The sequence below is a fragment of the Antechinus flavipes genome, chromosome 4 (assembly GCF_016432865.1).
Source record: "Antechinus flavipes isolate AdamAnt ecotype Samford, QLD, Australia chromosome 4, AdamAnt_v2, whole genome shotgun sequence".
In the NCBI taxonomy this organism is placed as follows: Eukaryota; Metazoa; Chordata; class Mammalia; order Dasyuromorphia; family Dasyuridae; genus Antechinus; species Antechinus flavipes.
The window spans coordinates 407,877,289-407,898,394 of NC_067401.1; the positions used below are offsets into that span (position 1 = coordinate 407,877,289).

General features: G+C 32.8%; 1 protein-coding gene across 2 annotated transcripts in view; it reads right to left on the minus strand.

Moving 5' to 3' along the window:
- PLA2G4A (phospholipase A2 group IVA) overlaps window positions 1-21,106 on the minus strand; it is a 143,230-nt gene that overhangs the window by 95,933 nt on the left and 26,191 nt on the right. For both annotated transcript variants that reach the window (XM_051998764.1, XM_051998763.1), the window contains exons 3-4: window positions 9,210-9,358; window positions 8,518-8,631 (exon numbers count right to left, since the gene is read on the minus strand). In XM_051998764.1, coding sequence (XP_051854724.1) covers window positions 8,518-8,631; window positions 9,210-9,358 — 263 coding nt within the window. The remainder of the gene's footprint in view (window positions 1-8,517; window positions 8,632-9,209; window positions 9,359-21,106) is intronic.

Genomic DNA, 21,106 nt, shown 5'->3' on the forward strand with positions numbered 1-21,106 from the left:
AGACTTCCGAAGATCTAAACATGGGAAGACAGGGTCCCTTTTAGCAAGGGACTTCCAGAAAGACTTGCCAATGCTTTCAATGTGGTAAAGTAGGGCATCTGAAAGATCAATGTTGGCATAGAAGACAGGATGGGAGAATAAGACCCAAAACCCTATGTCTAAAATGAAACAGAGGCTTCCATTGGGCATCAGAATGTAGAATGACTCAGGGAAATGGGAAGCGGGGCAAAAAACACTTGAGGCATGATAGTAGCCAATATTACATCCAGAGAGTCTTTAGAAGTTCAGTACTCCAAATGATCAATCAGTGGAGAAGCAACCTGATGGGAGAAAGGGATTACAATTGGGGAGAATAGAATTGTATGCAGCTGGGATTATTGAAATATCCCCTGGAGAAGTGAAATCTATCCCTGTCCAAACTATAAATCCTGTGCCTCCAGGCACAGTAGGTATGACTATTTCATCTTCTGAGAATGCTTACAAAACAGTGTTCATTCATACACTGATGTGGGAAACTGGGGAATGTGTAGCTAATATCCCAGTCACTAATACAGGTAAACAATATGTAACTTATCACCCAGGAGAAATAGTAGCATCAGGTTTACTGATACAGACTCCTAATAGGCAATCTGGTGATAGTTGCCTAGATTTTGACTTCCAGCAACAAAATACAGGAATATTCTGGACTGCAGCAGTTATAGCTGACCAATCTATGCTCACTATCTATATAAATGGCATACCATTAGAAGGGTTGGTAGACACAGGTGCAGATAGTACAGTCATTAGAGAGCTTGCCCAGTCATTGGCCAAAGATTAAGGCAAATACCTATATGTCTGGAATAGGAGGATCAATAGCAACTGGAGTTAGTGCTACCTCTTTGAGATGGATATCTGAAGGTGAAACAGGAGTTTTTATTCCTTTTGTAGTTTAAAAAATCCCCATTAATCTATGGGGAAGAAACATCTTACAACAGTTAGGATTAAAATTGACTACTTCGGCTTTTTAGGCAGGGCTGTTGCTGAAGGCCTGCCTGCACTCTCACCTGTTCCCATTCAATGGAAAACTGATACACTATTGTGGGTAGAACAGTGGCCTTACAAAGTGAAAAAATTCAGATCTTATTAGATATAGTATAAGAGCAACTTGACCAAGGACACTTACAACTTTCTCTAAGTCCTTGGAATTCCCCTGTATTTATTGTAAAAAAGGAAATCTGAAAAATGGAGGATGTGGACTAACTTAAGAAAAGTAAATGAATAGATGGAAACTATGGAAACTCTTCAGCCTGGACTTCCATCTCCTACTCAATTACTGAGAGAATGGCCTCTTTAGTTATAGACATTAAGAACTGTTTCTATTTTATCCTTCTGGATAAAGAGGATATGAAAAGCTTTGCTTTTTCAATATCTAGTATTAATTTAGCTGAGCCTTATAAATCATATGAATGGACAGTTTTGCCACAGGGAATGAAAAATAGCCCTACTATGTGTCAAATGTATGTTGCTACTGCTCTTACTCCAGTAAGAAAAGCATTTCCAAAGTTATGTTATTACATTACATGGATGATATCTTGGGGTATGCACCTGAGGAGCAAATGTTAGAAGCATGTCTACAAAAGACCATAGAAACTAAGGAACTACAAATTGCATATAACTCTAGAAAAAATGCAAAGACATGCTCCTTTTCAATAGTTAAAATATGAAGTATATCCTAAGGTGCTTACAAAAGCTTTCTTTAAGAACAGAGAAGAACATCTTAAATGACTTTCAGAAATTGATAGGAGATATCCAATGGATGCATCCAGTATTAGGCTTAACTACCTGCCAATTATAACCATTATATCGCATTTTAAGGTGTCAGCTTACAAAAGAAGCTCAAGAGGTTCCAATGTGGTTGAAAGGGTTATTCAAATACCCTTGGAAATATCAGTTTTTGCTACAAAAAAGGCTCCTACAGCAGTCCTTCATCAAGGAGAGAGTGTGATAAAGTGGGTGAACCTCCCAGCCCAATGAGAACAAAGCCTTAGTCCTTACACAATGCTTGTGGCTAGGATTTTATTAAAGGCCATTAAGCGAGCAGTACAATTATCTGGGATAAGACCTGACAAGATATACACCTTTTATACCAATGCACAAATTAATGTGTGCTGTGAAACCATCCTAGAGTGGCAAATTTTATTGGCCACAGCTCCAAATTTTACATATGGGTCTCCATTAAAGATAACCTGGCTATTATATAATTGGCAATGGATTTTTGAAGAAAATGTTTTTAAGGTTCCTCTTAAAGGATCAACTATGTTTACAGATGCATCCAAACATAATATTTGTGCTGTATACTCTCATGACTTAGCTATAAAGAGAGAAGTCAGAACTCCTTTTTAGTCTATTCAACAGAATGAATTATATGTAATCATTTTAACTCTTACTTATTATCCAGGAGATGTAAATATAATATCTGCTTCAGCCTATTCAGTAGGTGTGGTAAAAAGAATTGCCACAGATCACATAAAATTTGTAGCTTCCAATATATATCAGCTCTTTAAGAAACTTCAAGAGCAAGTGAGAAAACATCCAAGTAAGATTTATATCTTGCATGTCCAGTCTTATAGTGGATTTCCAGGTCCTATTTTTCATGGAAATTCAAAGGCAGATAGCCTTCCAACCATGTTAGCCAAAACTCCTTTATTTCAGGTACCCCAAGAATCTCATTCTAAATATCATCAGGCTGCTTGAGCTTTATGTTTACAATTTGTGATAACAAAAGAGGAAGCTAGAAGCATAGTAAAAAGCTGTACAGCTTACCTTCCTTTCCATGCTCCTACACTCCCTCCAAGGAAAAATCCTCATCTTCTGAGACTCAGTGAAATTTGGCAAATGGATGTGACCCATTATAAATCTTTTGGTCATCTGTCTTTTATCCATATTGTAGTAGACACCTTTTTAGGATTTACTTTTGCAATACCAGCAGAAAAAGAGACAGCCTAAGTGGTCACTGAATTCTTTATACAAGCATTTGCAATCATGAATTTGCCACAAGCAATAATAACAGATAATGGACCTGCATATACTTCTAAACATTTTGCACACTTTTGTGCACAGTGTCAGATTTTACACACTACTGGCATACCTTTTAATCCTCAAGGGCAGGCAATAGTAGAGATGCTCCTCCAAAAACAAAATAAAGGAGGAGCCACAGGTAATCCTAGAGAACTTTTAAATTTAGCTCTTTACACTATTAATTTTTTTTATTATTTTTGATAAATATGCACTGGCTCTGGCAGACAGGTTTTATAACCCACTGGAAGGGCAGTGTCCAGTGCGAGCAGCTCCACTATCTTTAGATAATGGCCAGGTGATATAGAGCGATCCAGAAAGTGGTGAATGGAAGGGACCAAAATGGTTAACTGCTTGGGGGAGAGGGTTTACTTGTATCTCTACAGATGAAGAAGGAATCAGTTGGGTGCTGAATAAGAAATCTCCTTATTAGTAGTAAGTTCATTTCAAATCATTATAAGGACGTGACTTTCCCCATATGAACCTAATTCCCATGTAAACCATGAGAACCCAATCGAGGAAGGATGTGACTCCCCCTGTGAGGACTTGACTACTCTCTCACCCCAAGAGCATATATTTTAACTCCTTCTCCTATGAAAACCTGACCATTCCTTGACCCATAAGAACATATATTTCAACTCTTTCCTTTTTAATCTATAAGACAGGCATGTACCACCTGTGTTTTAGCTCCAATTATATGATTCCAGGAACTCGCCACTCCTTGGAACTGTTGCTGTTGATAAGGACTGGCCCCCTTATCAATGCAACATTTGATTATAACCACCTGGAGCCCTAGTTGGTACGTCTTTGTCTTAGATGAGGTCTTCATTTGGCCCAAAGCCTTCTTTGTTTGGACTCCTATAAAGAATGGGCAAAGCATTCTCCACTTTGAAGCCTCACCTATGGAGATGATGATCTGCCTAGGACTTTCCCGATTGAGACTCACAGGCTGAAATACCGGGGCCTCCCAGCCATAAATTAGAGTTGAAGTTCCTTCGACCGGTGATATGATGTAACGTATTCTCTTTTTCTGCTATTCTAATCATAATTCTTATTAGTCTTTGTCTTTTGTCTATTATGTGTTATTTGCTGTATTAGTTGTTGTTGCAAGCGATCTATTCCGTGCATTGTATAATTAAATTTTACTTTCACTTTAATTGAGTCCGAGAGCATCATTTTGTAGGAGCAAATCTGAACCTTTCCCTAAAATCACAAAACAGGTGCCAACAAGCCATATTTGCCTTGTCCACTGGAAAGAGACAGAAAAAGAGAAGACCCTTGAAGAAAAAGAAAAAACCCAAGAAATATCAGGTGGCAATTAACTCATGAACATCAAAAAATTGTTGATGAGACTACAGGACTTCAAAATCTGCAGGAATCATTGGATTGCCTGACACATGAAGTAATGGACAATAGATTGGTTTGGGACTATTTCTAGGACTTATGGACATGTATAATTCCTTATGTTGATTTATATTGTTTGTTGCATCACTATTAGCCTGTGTTATATTACTATTTGCTTCTGTAATACCTCCCATGCTGATGGATTTATGTATACCTGTTTCAAGTAAGACCCTTCAATCCAGAGAAAACCTGCTAACAATATCTGGTTACTGGTGTTCTCACCTCCCTGAAAAGTCAGGGAGTGTGATCACTTCCTTTTTGGTGTTTTCACCTCTCTTCCTAAAAGATCAGGGAGGGTGTGACCATCTGTTTTCTAAAACAAAAGTAATTTTATTGTATAGAAAATCTAACTCATAGATAGGTTTGGAGATTTACTCATGGTCATGTATTGTTTGAGGTAAGAAAAGACCAAGGGCTATTCTTCCTTGATGCTCCCATCTCATTCATTATCACTATTCCAATTTAGCACTCAAAAGTTGTTATTAAAGGCCATAAAGAGGTCCCAGGTGCAAAGTTACGAAGTAATACCCTTTGGAGAAACAACTTTCTCAAATAGATTTTTAAAAATTATGCAATGTACTTTAAATTCAGGAATGTTGAAAAAAAATTTTTTTCAGCCCCAGGGGTTACACTCCCAAGGACAGGAAATAGTAGGAGGGAAGGAAATAGATTTCTTTTTAAATTATCTTCCTTTATAATCAGTATCTATATGTCACAGAGTGCAGAACACATTTTAATATCAAATTTCAGAAGAACCCAACCCATGTTGTCATGACCATAATCTCTTACTATATCTGCATCTGGCAAATACCCAGGGGTAAAAAGATTCACAGGAAAGATTCCTTTTCACTAATAATGGATTGTCGATCCAATCACTCATGAACATTGATTCAAAGCCAGTACTTTATTTCTATTTATCCTCTATCATTCTTCTTATTATCATTATCATTATTAAGCTTAGAGACCAAAATAGTCTTTGCAATAAACATAATTTGACAAAAAAAAAACATTTAAAAAAACTTTTGAAAAAGTAAAAGAAAGGAAAAATATTTCATTTATTTAAACCTGCCATCATATGATTTTACAAAGTTCTATTATTCTTGAGAAACTGCCTATTAAACTATTTAAGAAATACCTTAAAAGAATGGTGGGGATCACTAGACTCTGTAAGGACAAAAGTGCATATTATTATAAACCTCACTGTGCGTTTTAAATAGGCAACAGTTATTGAGATTAATAAATTAAATTAAGACATACCTTCTATTATTGCAGTCAACTAGAAAACATGGAATATATTAGGAAAATGTAAAAATTTAATTTTATTTAATTGTCTGCTTGAACATATTTTCCTGAACCAAGTAGCAGCAAAGTTTGGATATAATACAAGTCTTGATTGTCTCCACATATCACTGGTTTCAAAGAGGACTATTAAATACTAAAACCCATAATATATGATCACCATTTCCATATTTGTCTAAATAAATTCTCAATTCTCCTTGAAGGGAGGGAAGTTAGCAGAGAAATCTAGATATGGCTAACATTAACTCAAGAAGAATGGTTCTAGTTTAGTTGATAAAAGATGTGACTGGCTTCTATAGAAGTACCATTTTCATTCCTAATTCAGTAAATATCTATTCATCATTACACATAAAGCAATGTTATGAACAAAAAAAGCATCTCGGGAAAATGGGTCATCTTAAGCAAAGATTCAGAGAATGTACTGGCCTTAAAATTTATATTTTAGATAGGAGAAATAGGCAGACAGAAGAGACAAAAAGAGACAAAGGAGAGACAGAGACAGAGAGACAGACACAGAGACAGAGACACACAGAGAGAAAAAGGTGGGGAGGGAGAGAGAAGGGAGGGAGAAAGAGCTCAAACTTTTTAACAATTTATTATATGACAGAGAATGTGCTAAGTAAACACTGGTGATAAAAATTTAATAAAATAATGTTATCCCTGCCTTCAAAGAGCTTATATTATATTTGAAGAAAACTACATATATAAATAAGGTTGCTGGAAATTAGGGAGAATAAGGAAATTTCCTCGTGGGGCAATGCAGCAAGTGATGGAAAAGGTATGTATAATCTAGAGAGAGATGAGATAATAATGAGGTGAAGGATGACTGGAACCCTTTCCAAAATGGTGCTCCCAAAGAGAAAGCTACTACTGAGGAGAGGAAGACCCCAAGATGGAAGTTTCCCAGAGTGGTGGTGTGACATGCAAGGAGAGAAAAGTAAAATATGAAGAAAGTTGAGGCAAGAGTGAATCAAAGTATGACAATTTTTCTATAAAAGTTCTTACACACACACACACAATCATGATTACATGTGAGATTAGATAACATGATCTAGTTTTCCTTGGATTTATTTATATCTTTTTAGTTACTAAGGTAACTATTGTGACATTTTGAACCCATAGATCCAATAACCACCTTACAATCTTACCTGCCTTTGACTATCTTTTAAACAATACATGTACATTGTGATGTTGAGCACCAAGGATCTTACAAAGATTAAATTTTTTAAAATTGTCATGCTCACAGAGCTCACAAATCTAATGGGAAAAAATGACACAGAGAAATCATCCACTTTTTCAACAACAAAATAGAAATGTGTAAGAATTTAAATAATCTTAAATAGATAAAATAGCACAAGCTTCAAAGTACTTCAACTATAACTACATAAACTTAATTTTATTACTTAATTTAATTTTATACTAATAAAGAAGCATTTATTTATTGCCTGATTTGGTCTTCCAGGTACTGAGGTAAATTCTAGATAAAAAATAAAAGCAAAGCAGTCCATGTCTTCAAAAGAAACAACATGTATACATACCAAACTAATAACAGTTACAATACCCTTTCCACATATGGGTACAGTTATTGTATCTTTCAGATAGAAGAGTGTTATGGGCCAGAACTCTGAATTTTAAACAAAGGATTCTTACAAGGTACTAAGTCAGTAGAATTGATAAAGTAATAGTTATCTAATTTAGCATAGTTCAGTATGATTGATTTAATGCTATAAGGAGATGTTATGGGACAGAACTTGAAATAAGGTACTAAGTGGAATTGAGGAGACAATGGTTAAATCTAATTTAGCATTGATTTAATCCTACAACAAATAATAGTCTCCTAGTGATATAGTGATTGGTTTGTACTCAGTGTGTAGCATATAAGCTAGAATCTCCCTCACCCAGGGAGATTCAGAGATTCAGAGACAAGCAGACAGAAGTCTGGAGGCTGAAGGCTGGACTCAAACAGATTCATCCCATCTCACACCACCTTGCTGGCAGGCTATCCTCCTTCGCTTCTCTACTGAAACTAAGACTCCGGAAGGTCCCCAAAAAACTAGCTGAGTCCCAAGTGAAGGAGATAAGACTTTGAAGGAGACAATAAAGGATTTGGACTTTAACACCTGGCTGTACTTGTGGTGATTACTAAACTGAAATGAAGGCTGCTCCCAGAGACCCCCAGGAAAACCGAAAGAGAGAACATTACAGAAGAGAATATTGGAGACCTGATAGCTAGCTATGATGAACTGTGTGGGACACAGGTACAATGAGAGAACTTATTTATGTGGAGTCCCTTTACATTTTTGTCCCTAGCACTTAGCATAATGTTTGGAATCTGGTAGGGGCTTAATAAATACTTGTTGGATTCAACTGTTTGTAGTAAATTCTAAAGGTTATAAGAACAAAAATTATTTAGTTTGAGTACTCTAACACTTCAAAATATAAAGAATTTGAGTGTGGATTGTCCCTCCAATGATGAGACAATCCTTCCATATCTTAAGAAACGGTTTCCTAAGTTCCTAGCACAAGAAAAATCCACCATTTGAAGCCCAAGCTGTTGAAAAAGATTCTTCTCATTAGTTAGGGCTGATCCTCTTATGATACTTGGCTGGTTTGCTGAACCAGGAATCTAAGCTTTTCAAATTGAGAAATACCTGCAAGAGTTTATGCTCATTGAATTGGTATAGTTTTATGAACCTGGGAGAATTTCTATTCATAGTAAGGTTTCAGTAAAGGACGTTAGTAGGGAGATTGGATACTTACTTCATTGAAAATAAATGAAACTTCTTTCTTCTCTCCCACTTTCATAGAAGAAATAGGAAATGTCGCTGTGCCTAGTGTCTCATCCATGACATAATTGGCATCCATTAATGTTATCTAAAGTAAGGACAAGATAATGCATATGTTGTTTATGTATAACTTGCTATGATTCGATGAGCAATTGATTAATACAACTTAATCCTGCTCTTATAAATAAAACATTAATGGCATTGAGCTATATTCACAATATAAGAAGCAAAAATTCTCTGAAGTTATTAACTACTAAAATTCTGTATTCATAAAAGTAGTTATGTTTATCTTCATAGACTGCTAATTGCAAAATTCACCTTTACTAAAAGTAAAATATTCAACTGTTGGAAATGCAGTCATTTTTTTTTCCTGTTTAGTTTAATGTACTCCTTTTGACTCAGGATAAGTTTCCTTCCAAGGACACATAAAATGGAGGACAATCTCCCATTGCTCAATTCATGCATTCTCCCTTAGACACAAATATTCCCAAAGTCATGTCATGGAGAATGATAACCTGTTATAATATCAAACTCCATTTAGAGGAACTGAGGGAGATGAGAACTAAGCATCAACTTCAGAATGATATAGTGAAGATATTAGAAGGCATTCCTGGCTCCTGACTAACCAAAATATCACTAAAATTATGTATCTCATTTTTTGTTTACCTCCAAAATATTTTCCTGATTAGGATCCAAGATAAATTCAAAAGTTTCATTCCAAACAGGATTCACATCATTATTGAAGTGTCTTGTCCGTTTTCTGCTATCAGGTGTTGAGGAGATGAAAAGTTCCACATAGGGATCTGGAGTGTCAACTATAGTGAGTAAAGACAGGGGGATTAGGAAATATGGATGGCATCAATTTATTTGTACTCAAAATGTTAAATAAGTTAGAGATAATGGAGTATAGCATTTTACAAATAGTTGCCTAAAATGAAAAAGCACTCATTTTACACAAATGGTCAATTATATCATGTACTACTAGGAGAGATGATATGTAGTATACTTTTTTCACAGAAACTTACCAGCCATCACAGTATCCCTGTGAGGAGATAACCATTTTCCAGAGAGAATTAAGAAATAGGGAAATTCAAATGCTTTTTGAGAGAATAATAATGAATCACTGGCATGGACATTATCTCTAAACCTGAACAATGAAGCCAGAGTACAGCATTTCTTCTTCCTCTGGAAACAAGTGGATAATTGTCTGCTATCATACACATTTGGGTCATAGTAGTACTAGTACTAATATATTGCTAATATCATTAATTTAAATAATTAATTATTTAATAGAAATTATTTTACTAGTTATAGTATATAAATTGTATTTTTCTGTTTGTTCTTTTATATTTTTATACTCTGGCTTCATTGTTCAAGTTTAGAGATGGAGAGAGAAATAGCTAAGGTATCCCATCTTCTCAGTACATCTTAACCAATTTCAGGTCGACTGAAATTCTGGTTTTAGTTTTGATCAACTTGGTCAGCATTTAACATTGGCCTTGACCTCTACAAAAGATTCTGGTAGTAGAAGTCAGATCAGTTGTTCTGATATGTTGTTGCTATTGATTTTCTTCAGCCAAATATGTGGTACAAGAAAGCATGTAATGTGTGGACAGAAACAGCTTCACATCTTAGTCTAATTTAAATCTTGACACATACTCCTATTGATGGGTATTAGAAACTGATCTTTTCAAATCACATAGACAACATGAAACAACATGCATCATTAATTTCAGAATTCTGGTGTGTAGCAACTTATCCAGAAGGGTGGTTGCTTTCCAAACATCAGTGTCATCCTACTAACATCTGCCTAAAGCAACAGCAGGTCTTTCTATCATTTCTGCTTTGTCAGAGCAAGATATTTAATGATTCATAATAGTTACAGATAATATTTTCTAAGCACTGAGTGCATTTTAATTCAATTCAATTGGCATTTTGTTAAATGTGTGGCTTGAAAAGAGTGCTGAATTTGCAGTCAAAAGATCTGAGTTGAAATACCACCTCCAATATTTACGACTTGTGTTACCTTCTCCAAGTATCAACTTCTGTGTCTCAGTTTCCTTATATTTAAAATGAGAGATTGGGAGTAGATGACCTCAAGATTGCTTCTGTCCAGGAATATATTGATAAATGTGCAACAGCGACTCACTGGATAGAGGGAGGGAGGGAAAATGCATACAGCATATACTTTTAAAGTTTAATCTGATTTAATTAATTATTATGATTAATAATTAAAATAATTTAATTAATATTAATATTTTCTTTACCACTACTTTAAGTCTAGCCAATCAACAAAATAATAAATCAAACCTTAATTTATAGTATTTGATGATTTTTAAGATATAAATACTCCTATTAATTTAAATATCAGCTCTGCTGCTATCTCTCAATCTACCATCTTCTACTTACTAAGTATTTAATATATGCAATGGATTCTAGTCAATGTGAAGAAAAATTTAGAAACCAGTATCAGGTCTCAGAATTAGCATTATACTAGAGAAATCAACACTGAAAAGAAAAAATAAAACAGTTGCAATACTAAAGGTTTTGGAATCATAGGACTTGAACTCAAATTCTGTGATCTTGACTACATGCATGATCTTGAGAAATCATTTCATACCTCTAGGCTTAAGTCTTGCAAAAAAGAAAAGAAGATGTTAGATTAGATAACCTTTAGGGGCCTAGTAAATACAAAATTATTTGAAAGGGCTAGAGAACTAGCAATTATAAGAATTAGAGAAAGCCTCAAAGGAAGCTAAAGATTCTCAGATGTACAACAAGAAGCAGATAAACGCGGTGTCTAAACAATCTGAAAGAGCAGAGAAGCAAGAGATGAAATGTGTAATTCAGGGAGCATGAAGTAGGCCACTTTGGCTGAACTATTCAGTTCCTAATGATATCCATCAGGCAGCTGACAATGAAAGACTAGACTGTAGAAAAGATGAGGGCAGGATGCTATGCAAATAAATAAAATAATAGGGACCAATGAGATCATCAAAAAGAGAGAGTAGAGGACCCTAGACCAGGAACACCTCTAATTATTAAGTAGAAAATGGATATTGGTCCAGCAAAGGAAAATGAGAAGAGATCAAACAGAAAGGAAGAAAAATAGGAAAAGTAATATCATGAAAGCTGAAGAAAAACATAATATTTATGAAAAAGTTAGTGGCAAAAGCAACAGAATTTATTCTTTTTTTTTTATTTTCTTTGATTACATTTGAGTTCTAAGCTGTTTTCCTCCCATTTTCCCAACTTCACTAGAGAAGGCCAATATTTGAAAAAGATAGATCTGTGTGTATGTGTGTGTGTATACATGCATATATATGTATACACACATATACACACATAACATATGTGAAACCATATGATAAATAGTTCCATATTTAAGTTATTTTCTCTGAAGATGAATAGCATTTTCCTTCACTGATCCTTTCTAGTTAATTTGAATATTCAAATAATTCAGAAATAACTTGTCATGTTTTCTGTCACTGAGATGAACAATGAAGACAAGGAATATGAAGAAGAGAGGCCAAAAATTCTGTAATGGAGCTCTTACTCTTTCTTCAAAGTTATGATACTATATAAGTAGTAGCTTAATGGTAGCTAAAAAGCATTAGGAATATAACGAATAACAAGATCATTCCATAACAACATCCAAACAAAACAAGATCCTTTTAGCAGAGAAAAATCAACAGACTGGCCCCATGCCACAAAATTATTCTATTCTATTACCAATTATGAACTGTTAGATATTTTTTACTTAAAAAATGGTCAAATAAGTCCAAGAATAAAGTAAATTGGAACACTAGCTTACACATTGAAATGGAATATAGTTCCAAGTAAAAGCCGTATTTTTTTAATAACTATGGTGCTCAGACAGATAATGGTCTATGAAAATCTAGTAAAATATCTTTTGTAATCACAAGAGAACATGCAAAACTATGGTATACTTTTCATGATACAGCACAACTTTGCTCACTGGGTTTGTGGATTTGCTGAAGTTTAAAAGTAATTTTTAAAAATCCTTCCTAAACTGTTTTTGAAACTGAATCAGTCTGCTTTCCTGCTTTATTAAATATAATACAATGAATAAACTGAATATTTATGTAATGACTGGGGCTCTATATTGTTTCAGTGTGATTATTATGCTCACTTCGCTTTATTAGTACTATGGTCTTATATAAAACCAGCCCAGAAAGTAACTAGAAAGAAGTAAACCTTCTTTGTTTTTATTATTCTTGGGCATTCATGTTGGCTTATAACCAACTGTTGCCCTATCTTCTATCCTTTGGAATTATAGAAACTCAAAGAAGAAAATGACTAAGAAAGGTATCTGGTCAACCCAAACCTAAACAAGAATCCCCTTAATGAAGTCTCTAAATGCCCATTTAAGCTTCACTTAAAGACCACTAGTGATAGGAAATACATTGCTTTCTTTCAAAGCAACAGATTCCATTTGGGGACAACTTTAATTGTTAGGCTATGAATATATTTTTGTGTGTATATAACACTTCGCTTTTTAAAATTTAAAGTTATATTGATAATTTACAATTTGAAATTTGATCCCAGGCTTATATTGTAAAGTAAAATTGATTATTTTTTTAATATCTATTTCATCACCTTATAGGAAGATTTAGACAAAAAGTGTGGCAGAATGGACAGAGGGCCAACTTTAAACCAGGAAGACCTTTCATTGTACAGAGCAATTATGAGTCTCTTAAGTTTCCAAGAAGATTCTGACCTTCTTTGGGTATTCTCTCATATACCTGTACTTCCTTATACCAAAGAAATCATAGTTCCAGTCCCTTTCATTTTCCTATATAGAAGTAAGCGTGCTCATTGAGTTTCATTGTTGATTAGTTGTTTCAATCAAGTCTGATTTTCTGACCCACTAGGAGTTTTCTTAGCAAAGATACTGGAGAAGTTTACCATTTCTTTCTCCAGCTCATTTCACAGATGAGAAAACTGAGTCAAACAGCATTAAATTACATTCCCAGGGTCATATAGCAATTTGAACTTAGTCTTTCTGACTCCAGACCCAGCACTCTATCCTCTGAATCACCTGGCTACTCTCTTGGGCCTTTGTTCTATTGGGGAAAAACAGTTAAGGGGCATAGTAATAAATCTATAATTTTTTTTCAGTATTGGAACCCTTTACATCATGAAGATCAGTAGTTCTTCTGTTGATTCTCAAACGGTTTCCTAGGATATTGACTGACAAAGTAAGAGCTCTCCATGACTTAAAGCCTTTAACATACCAAGGAATGAGGGATCAATCATTCCATTAATGGAATGATGGATTCTATTCCACACTTCCTGCAATAGCTAATAGAATTTATATCAAACACAGTCATCTCTTGCTCTTCACTTATCATTTTCCCAAATTTGCCAGCTATAGACCCTTCCTTAGCAGTTCAAGTTTCCAACCTCTCCCCTTCTTCATTGGGCATTGTAGTGACTCCTGTGCAGTTGCTCATGTGAAGCTACACAAGAACCATTGAGACAGCTAGCACCTGCCGCCCCTACCCAAAAAATATATATATATATATATAGAAGATACTCAGACTCACAGTTTACCTAAAGACTTCATCAAAGAGCCCTCAGTTACCTAAATCTATGTTCTTAGACAGTGATCAATTAAGAGCTTCCCTTCTCCATGTTTTGTTTTTGATGATATAGACTGAGTTATACAAGTTGAGTAAACATGGATGGGTTGCAGTTTCTATCAGAGATTTCATTCCATTTGTTTCTCCTAAACCAATCCCTTTAAATTTCCTTTTACTATCAAACTAACATCATTCTTCATCACATGGTTTCCTAATCTTGATATCGTACTCACTTCCTCACTCCCCTCTATAAAAACAATTCAGTTACCAAATCTTGTAGTTTCTATATACACTTATCATTCACATCAGTCCTTTTCATTCTGCGCACATATCTATATCTCTAATTAAGGTTCTCATTACCTCTTTCTTGGACTATAGCCTGATTTGTTTTCCTGTTTCAGGTTGCATCACTCTTCAATCCATCATCCATTCACCTTCCAAAGTGATTTTCCCAAAGCATGGGTTAATTATGGTATGGTCATATAACCTCAACAAATTCAAGAACCCTCTATTATCTCTAGCATTAAATACAAAATCTTGACCACCTGACCTTTTCCTACCATTCTAGTCTTGTTATACTTAGCTCTCTCCCTACTTTATGTCCTTACATATAAAGCTCTATCCTATAAACCCATGACTTTACACTACCTGCCCCTCTTGCCTTAAATATTCTTTCACCTCAAATTCTTAAAATCTCTATCTTCCTCTAAGACTTAGTTCAAAGATCACCTTTTACCTTTATGGTTCCCTCTTCTAAAGTTTTTCCCTGGTTTTTCTCTGTGGTATTTTCCATCTTCTCCATGTGTACATATTTATTTATATGTTTTCTACCCCTTTAGAATGTAAGCTCCTTGCTGACAGAGACAGTTTTTAGTGCCATTCTTAATATCTTCAGTTTTTAACATATTGGCCAATGATTCATCATTTATTTTTGATGAAGTTATGGTCATTATAATTTCACAACATTAAAAGTTTTTTGTTCCTCTTTCTATTTATATATTTATAGTCATTGTGTATATGGTTTTCTGGTTCTGTTTATTTCGCTTTTCACCAATTCTCAGAAATGTTTCTATACTTTTTTTTGCTCGTTCTTAATAAAGTTTCTTAAAATGAAGGAATATTCTATTGTATTCAATGCACTACAATTTTTAAAACATTTATCAACGGGAACCTACTATTTCCAGTTCTTTGCTGCTACAAAAGAAACTATTGTTATAAAATATTTCGGTTTATATAGAACCTTACTTTTTTATTAATGATCTCTATGGGGATATGTCTATCAGCAGAAAAAGATATCTACAGTTTTTCACACCCACTTTATTCTCCCATGTTTTAGAAAATGCAAGATAAGCAGATATGGGAGAGACTTTTTTTCTTGAAGAAGTTACTCATGATGAAATCACGTTCCATGAAGAGACTGTTGGTAGATAATTGCTTGAATCAAATAAAAAAATTATGGGTGGATACCAGAAAACATGTTCAAAACATTAGTAAATCAAGACTCATGAATGTCTTTAACCTGCAGGCTAATACTGCAGGTTAACACTTAAGTGTTTATGATTCAGAGAGATAGGGCAGAAGGTGGCTTTGGGCCAAAATGAATGCCATTTTTTAACCAATAATATTTAAAAACTGAACATGAGTTTTTCTTTTGGATTGTGGAAAATCTTCAAGCCAATCATTTATATATACACATAATCTAAAGGAAATCCTTTATTAAAACATTGAATACAAGATCATCAGAAGTTATTTTTCCTTTGGGCAGAACAAAAAGGACATAAGACTTTGGGATATAGGTATGTATGTTTTGAAGTTATTATATTACAAATTTTTGACTGTATTGAATATGTTAATAATAAATTTACCCTTCTGAAATTATGATACCCTAGTTTATGGGGGAGTTACAAAATATTTACATTAATTTAGTCATAGTTTAGCTTTTAAGATTTAGAAACATGGTGGGGGAGAGAAAATATTTTTCCCACTGTGTGGAAAAAAACAAGTATTTTGAAGTATGCTAGGCATCTACTGGAATGTTGTGCCATCAGCAATATTATTTAATACTTATAACATTGCCAACTCAAATACAAAGCTATTTTCACAGAGGAAAAAAGTAACATTCTCCTATTGCAATAACCAATTCTACAAACTATTCCTTTTCTCATGAGAAGTTTCATTAGAATAAAGAGATCTTAATGGGGAAACAAAGGTTCAAAAATAAACATCGAAAGGTGTGGCTATAGTTAATAAATAAGCACTGTTAACAGAATAACAAATGCAAAATATAACAAAATCAGCACATTTTTTAAAGACACCACAGGACCAATGATAAGAAAGAAAGGACATGCTAATAAATTGATGTGAATGTTCATCTATTTTGTTCTTATTTTTCCTTGTGAAAATTTTCTCAACTCAAATGGATATGTTATCTTATCTATGTAGATATTTATTTCAAAGATACTACCCATTCCCTGAGAGTTTAGCCCTGGTCATTCTATTATCTTTATAACAAATAGATGAATAAATGTAGCTATATTACTCATATATGCTAAATGTCTCCAAGGGATTTTGACTATCAGTGAAAGTTCAAATTTCTTAGTCTGACTCTCATTAATTTGATATCACATCACTTTTCTCGTCTTTTCTCAAAACTAGACAAATAACATTCCTACTTTCCCCTGCTTTTTTATTTTATCCTTTTTGATTATGAGGTAGCATAGGGTCTATAATATTTGAAGATTGTTTGTCCCTTGATCTCTATTGCTATTTTAAACACAATTTTTACTAAAGGATTTTAAAATTGATTTCAATGAGAGATTTTTTAAAAGACAATAGCTTTGAGAACAGCTAGGTGGAACAATGGATAGAGAACCAGCTCTAAAGACAGGAAGACCTGAGTTCAAATTTGACCTCAGACACTTAACACTTCCTAGCTGTGTGACCCTGGGCAAGTCATTTAACCTCAATTGCCTCAAGGGAAGAAAAGACTGTAGTTTTGAACTAGGAGTTAAGAGAAACCTCAATTTCCCTTCTCTTACTCCTGTGACTATGGACATCTCTCTAAGTCTCAGCAAACACAACTATAAAATAATTTAACATTTTATATTAAAATTATGAGAAGTATAACTATGACAGTTATAACTAGGTCCTGATTAGTGCAAATACTGGTCACATGTATTTAAATTCACATTATTCAAAGTTATAGTTATGTGAAAGAAAGAAAAAAAGAAAAAAGAAAGAAAGAAAGATTTATTAAGTATTTTTCTGTATCCTAGGCAATGTACTAAGTCCTATATAAAAATTGGCTCATTTAATCCTCACAAAAGCCATGGACAATGGGTATTATTATAATCCCTGTTTTATAGCTGAGGAAACTGAAACAACTGGATGTTAAATGATTTGCTCAATGAATATCCAAAAGCTATTAAGTTTCTGAAGCTAGATTTGAATTTGTCTTCCTGACTCAAGATCTAGTACTAAATGTAAGTAAAATTTAAAACACAGTAATTGATTATAGCATAATATAAATACACAGTACAAATTCTAATAATATGACCACATCATTTGCTCTAATCAATACCTTGCTTGTAACTCAATTGATAGGTTTATATAAGCTAAAGTATATAAAGATACTTAAAATGTTATGAAAATGTTAGTTATCAACTTTTATTATCAAGGTACTAAAATGTAAATACTTAAATAGCTATGCTACAGATTCATAATGACTATGTAATTTTTTTCAAAACATAAGTATTTATTTCTTCTCTATTCTACAATTCAATTTTTAAAAATAAAGAAAACAAACACAAAAACCTTGCAATAAATACTATATATGAATAGTTATCTCTTTCTTAGAAGAAAAGAACTGAAAATCACAGGGCTATCCATCAATTGTAGAAAAGCTGAATAAATCACAAATGTAATGGGAATACTATTATGCTATAAAAAAATGTTTAAACTAAGTGTTTCAAAAAAATCTGGGAAGCATTGAAGCAAATCAAAGCAAGCAGAAACAAGAAAATAATTCAAAATGAACAATTTTGAAAGATTCAAGAATAATGATCAATTCAGTGATGAAGCATTATTTCAGAGTACTGATGAAGAATGCTACTCACCTCCTGACAGAGGTCATGGACAAAGTATGGAAAATATGACATACATTTTTGGATACAGACAATTGAAAATTTTTGTTTTATTTAATTATGCAAAATCATAAAGGAATTTTTGTTTTTCTTTATTCTCAGTGGGGTGAAGGAGGTAAAAAATAAATTTTGATCATTAAAAAACCAAAAGTTTAATTTTAAGAAGGAAATCAAATAATGTAATTATATCTAGTCAAAGCAAACAAATTTCCATGTTAGCTATATAATATAATTTTGTATGTTTCATTCTGCATCTTCAATTTATGATCTCTCTATTAAGAGGTAGTTAACATCCTTCATTATAGATCATTCATCATAGGATCATTATTGATCCCTAGAATTATAGATAATCACAATGTTAATTAGATATTGAATCATTAAAAGTCATTCAAAGTTAATTTTCTTTACCATTTATGTTTTCTGCTATTTTATAAATTTTACTCCTTTACTCAGTTTACTGTGTTGTTTCTACAACCCAGATTTATCTGAAACAATCTTTTTCATCATTTAATATGACACAATATTATTCATTTACATTTATATAGCAGCATTTGTTAGTCATTCCCTAATGTGTGGATACTCCTTTATTTTCTACTATTTTGACAACAAAAAATTTCTATAGATTTTTTTTTTGCTTCTATAGGTATTAGTCCTATAGATAAATGGTTCTCTCCTTTCTTTGATTTCTTTAAAGAATAAATCTAGTAATGGCATAGCTAAGTTAAAAGGTGTAAATGAATTAGTCATTTTTGGGACCTTGTTCTAATTGCTTTCCTGAACAACTCAACAAAAAACAACAGTATATTAATCAATGCTTTCCTATAACCCCTACATTTCTCATTTTTTTTTCTTTTCAATTTATAAACCAGACTTTCTGTGGTATAATTTTGGAGCAACTTTCATTTGTATTTCTTTAATTATCGATAACCTGGATATTTTCCCTTATAGATATTAATAACTTCAATTTCTTACTTTAAAAAAATGTTCATTGTTATATGTTCATCATTTATGAAATGACAAACTGATTTTTTAAAAATAAATTTGGATCAGTTCCCTATACATCTTACAAATGTCAGTTTCAAGACAGAAATGTGCTGTAAAAGTTTCCTCCCCCTCCCCCCCAGTTAGAGTTTCCTTCTGGTTTTAAATTCATTGTTTTTGCTTGTGTAAAAAAAAAAAATTATGATTTTACATAATTAAAATCTAAAACAAATAAAATCTATTTTATCTTCTGTAATTTTCTCTATTTCTGGTCATGAACTTTTCTCCTAACTATATATTCATAAGGTAATTTCTTCCTTGTTCCTCTAATTTGCCTGTTTATATTTGTCATTTATTCATTTGGAGCATATCATGCAACATGAAATGAGGTATTTGTCTAAACTAGGTGTTTTAAACCTGGAATATTGGACTTTGTAGATAAATTATATGATTTCTATTAAGTTGAATAGGAAAAAAAACTGTATTTCCACTTAGCTTTAGTTTTCTTTGGGATTCTATGCATTTTATTCCATCTATTTAAAAACGGAGGCAGAAGCCCCAATGGGTTGTGATACAAGTAACTTATACAACCCAAATTCAGAACTTCTGGGCTAAACCTAATACCTACCAGGCTAAGTTCTAGTCTTCTCGGGTATTTTGCTTAGTTACTGTTAGAGATTTTTGTTTTGTTTTATTTCTAATTTGGAATTTGTTTGTTTGTTTGTTTGGGAAGAGAGGTTGCTTGCTTGCTTTTTTGTTTTTTTGGTTTATTTTTGTGAATAATGAGTTTTGGTTTTTTGTTTGTTTGTTTTTTACCAGTAACTGTGGTATTTTTATTTTAAAACATTATGCAACTAAAATGATTAAGTTCAACATGTTATGTATCTAATCTGCTCCACTAATGGACCTCTCTATTTCCTAAGTAAAACCAATTTATCAAGGTATGTACTTATTTGTGGTTTTACTTTGAGATCTGGTACTAATGAGCCTGTTTCCCTTTCAATTATTTTTCATTTATTTGCTTAATATTTTGACCATTATTTTACTTTAGATGAATTTCATTATTATCTTTATTAGTCCCAAAAATAATCTTTTGGTAGTTTGATATAGCAATGAATAAGTAAACTAATTTTTGAAGTATTATTTTGTTATATTATATATAATATGCTATATTATAATTTTATAATAAATATTATGATTATATAAATATAAAATATTATGATTATATATAATATAACTATATTATATATAAATATTATGTAATATATAATACATAACATGATATAATATATAATATATTTATATTTGTCCAGCCTACCCATGAACAATTAAGTTTCTCCAGTTATTTAGTTTTATATATATTTGTGTTTAGTTTAATACTTGTGTTTATATAGTGCCTATTTGTGTTTTGGCAAATAGACTTTCAAGAAGTTTATACTACCTGTAGCTATTTTAAAGGGAATTTCTTTTTTATCTCCTTTTTCTTGGTTTTGTTGGTAACATAAAGAAATACTAATGACTTATGTGGATGCATTTTTTAATTGCTGTTTTGCTGATGTGTTGATTGCTTTTTTTAAAAAGTTAACTTGCTAGGTTTCTATAAGTGAAAAGTCACACCTTTCAAAAAATCTCAATAATTTTGTCTTCTCTTTGTCTGTTATCATTCCCTTAGTTTATTTCCCCTGCCTTATTACTATCGTATTTCCAGTGTTATGAAATCATAGGGAGGAAAATTCATATATTTGCTTTACCCTCAACTTTTTTTGGAAAGGCCTTTATTACCATTATATTTTATTTGGAAAAAAAATGGAACACAATGTTGTTAAAATGTTGA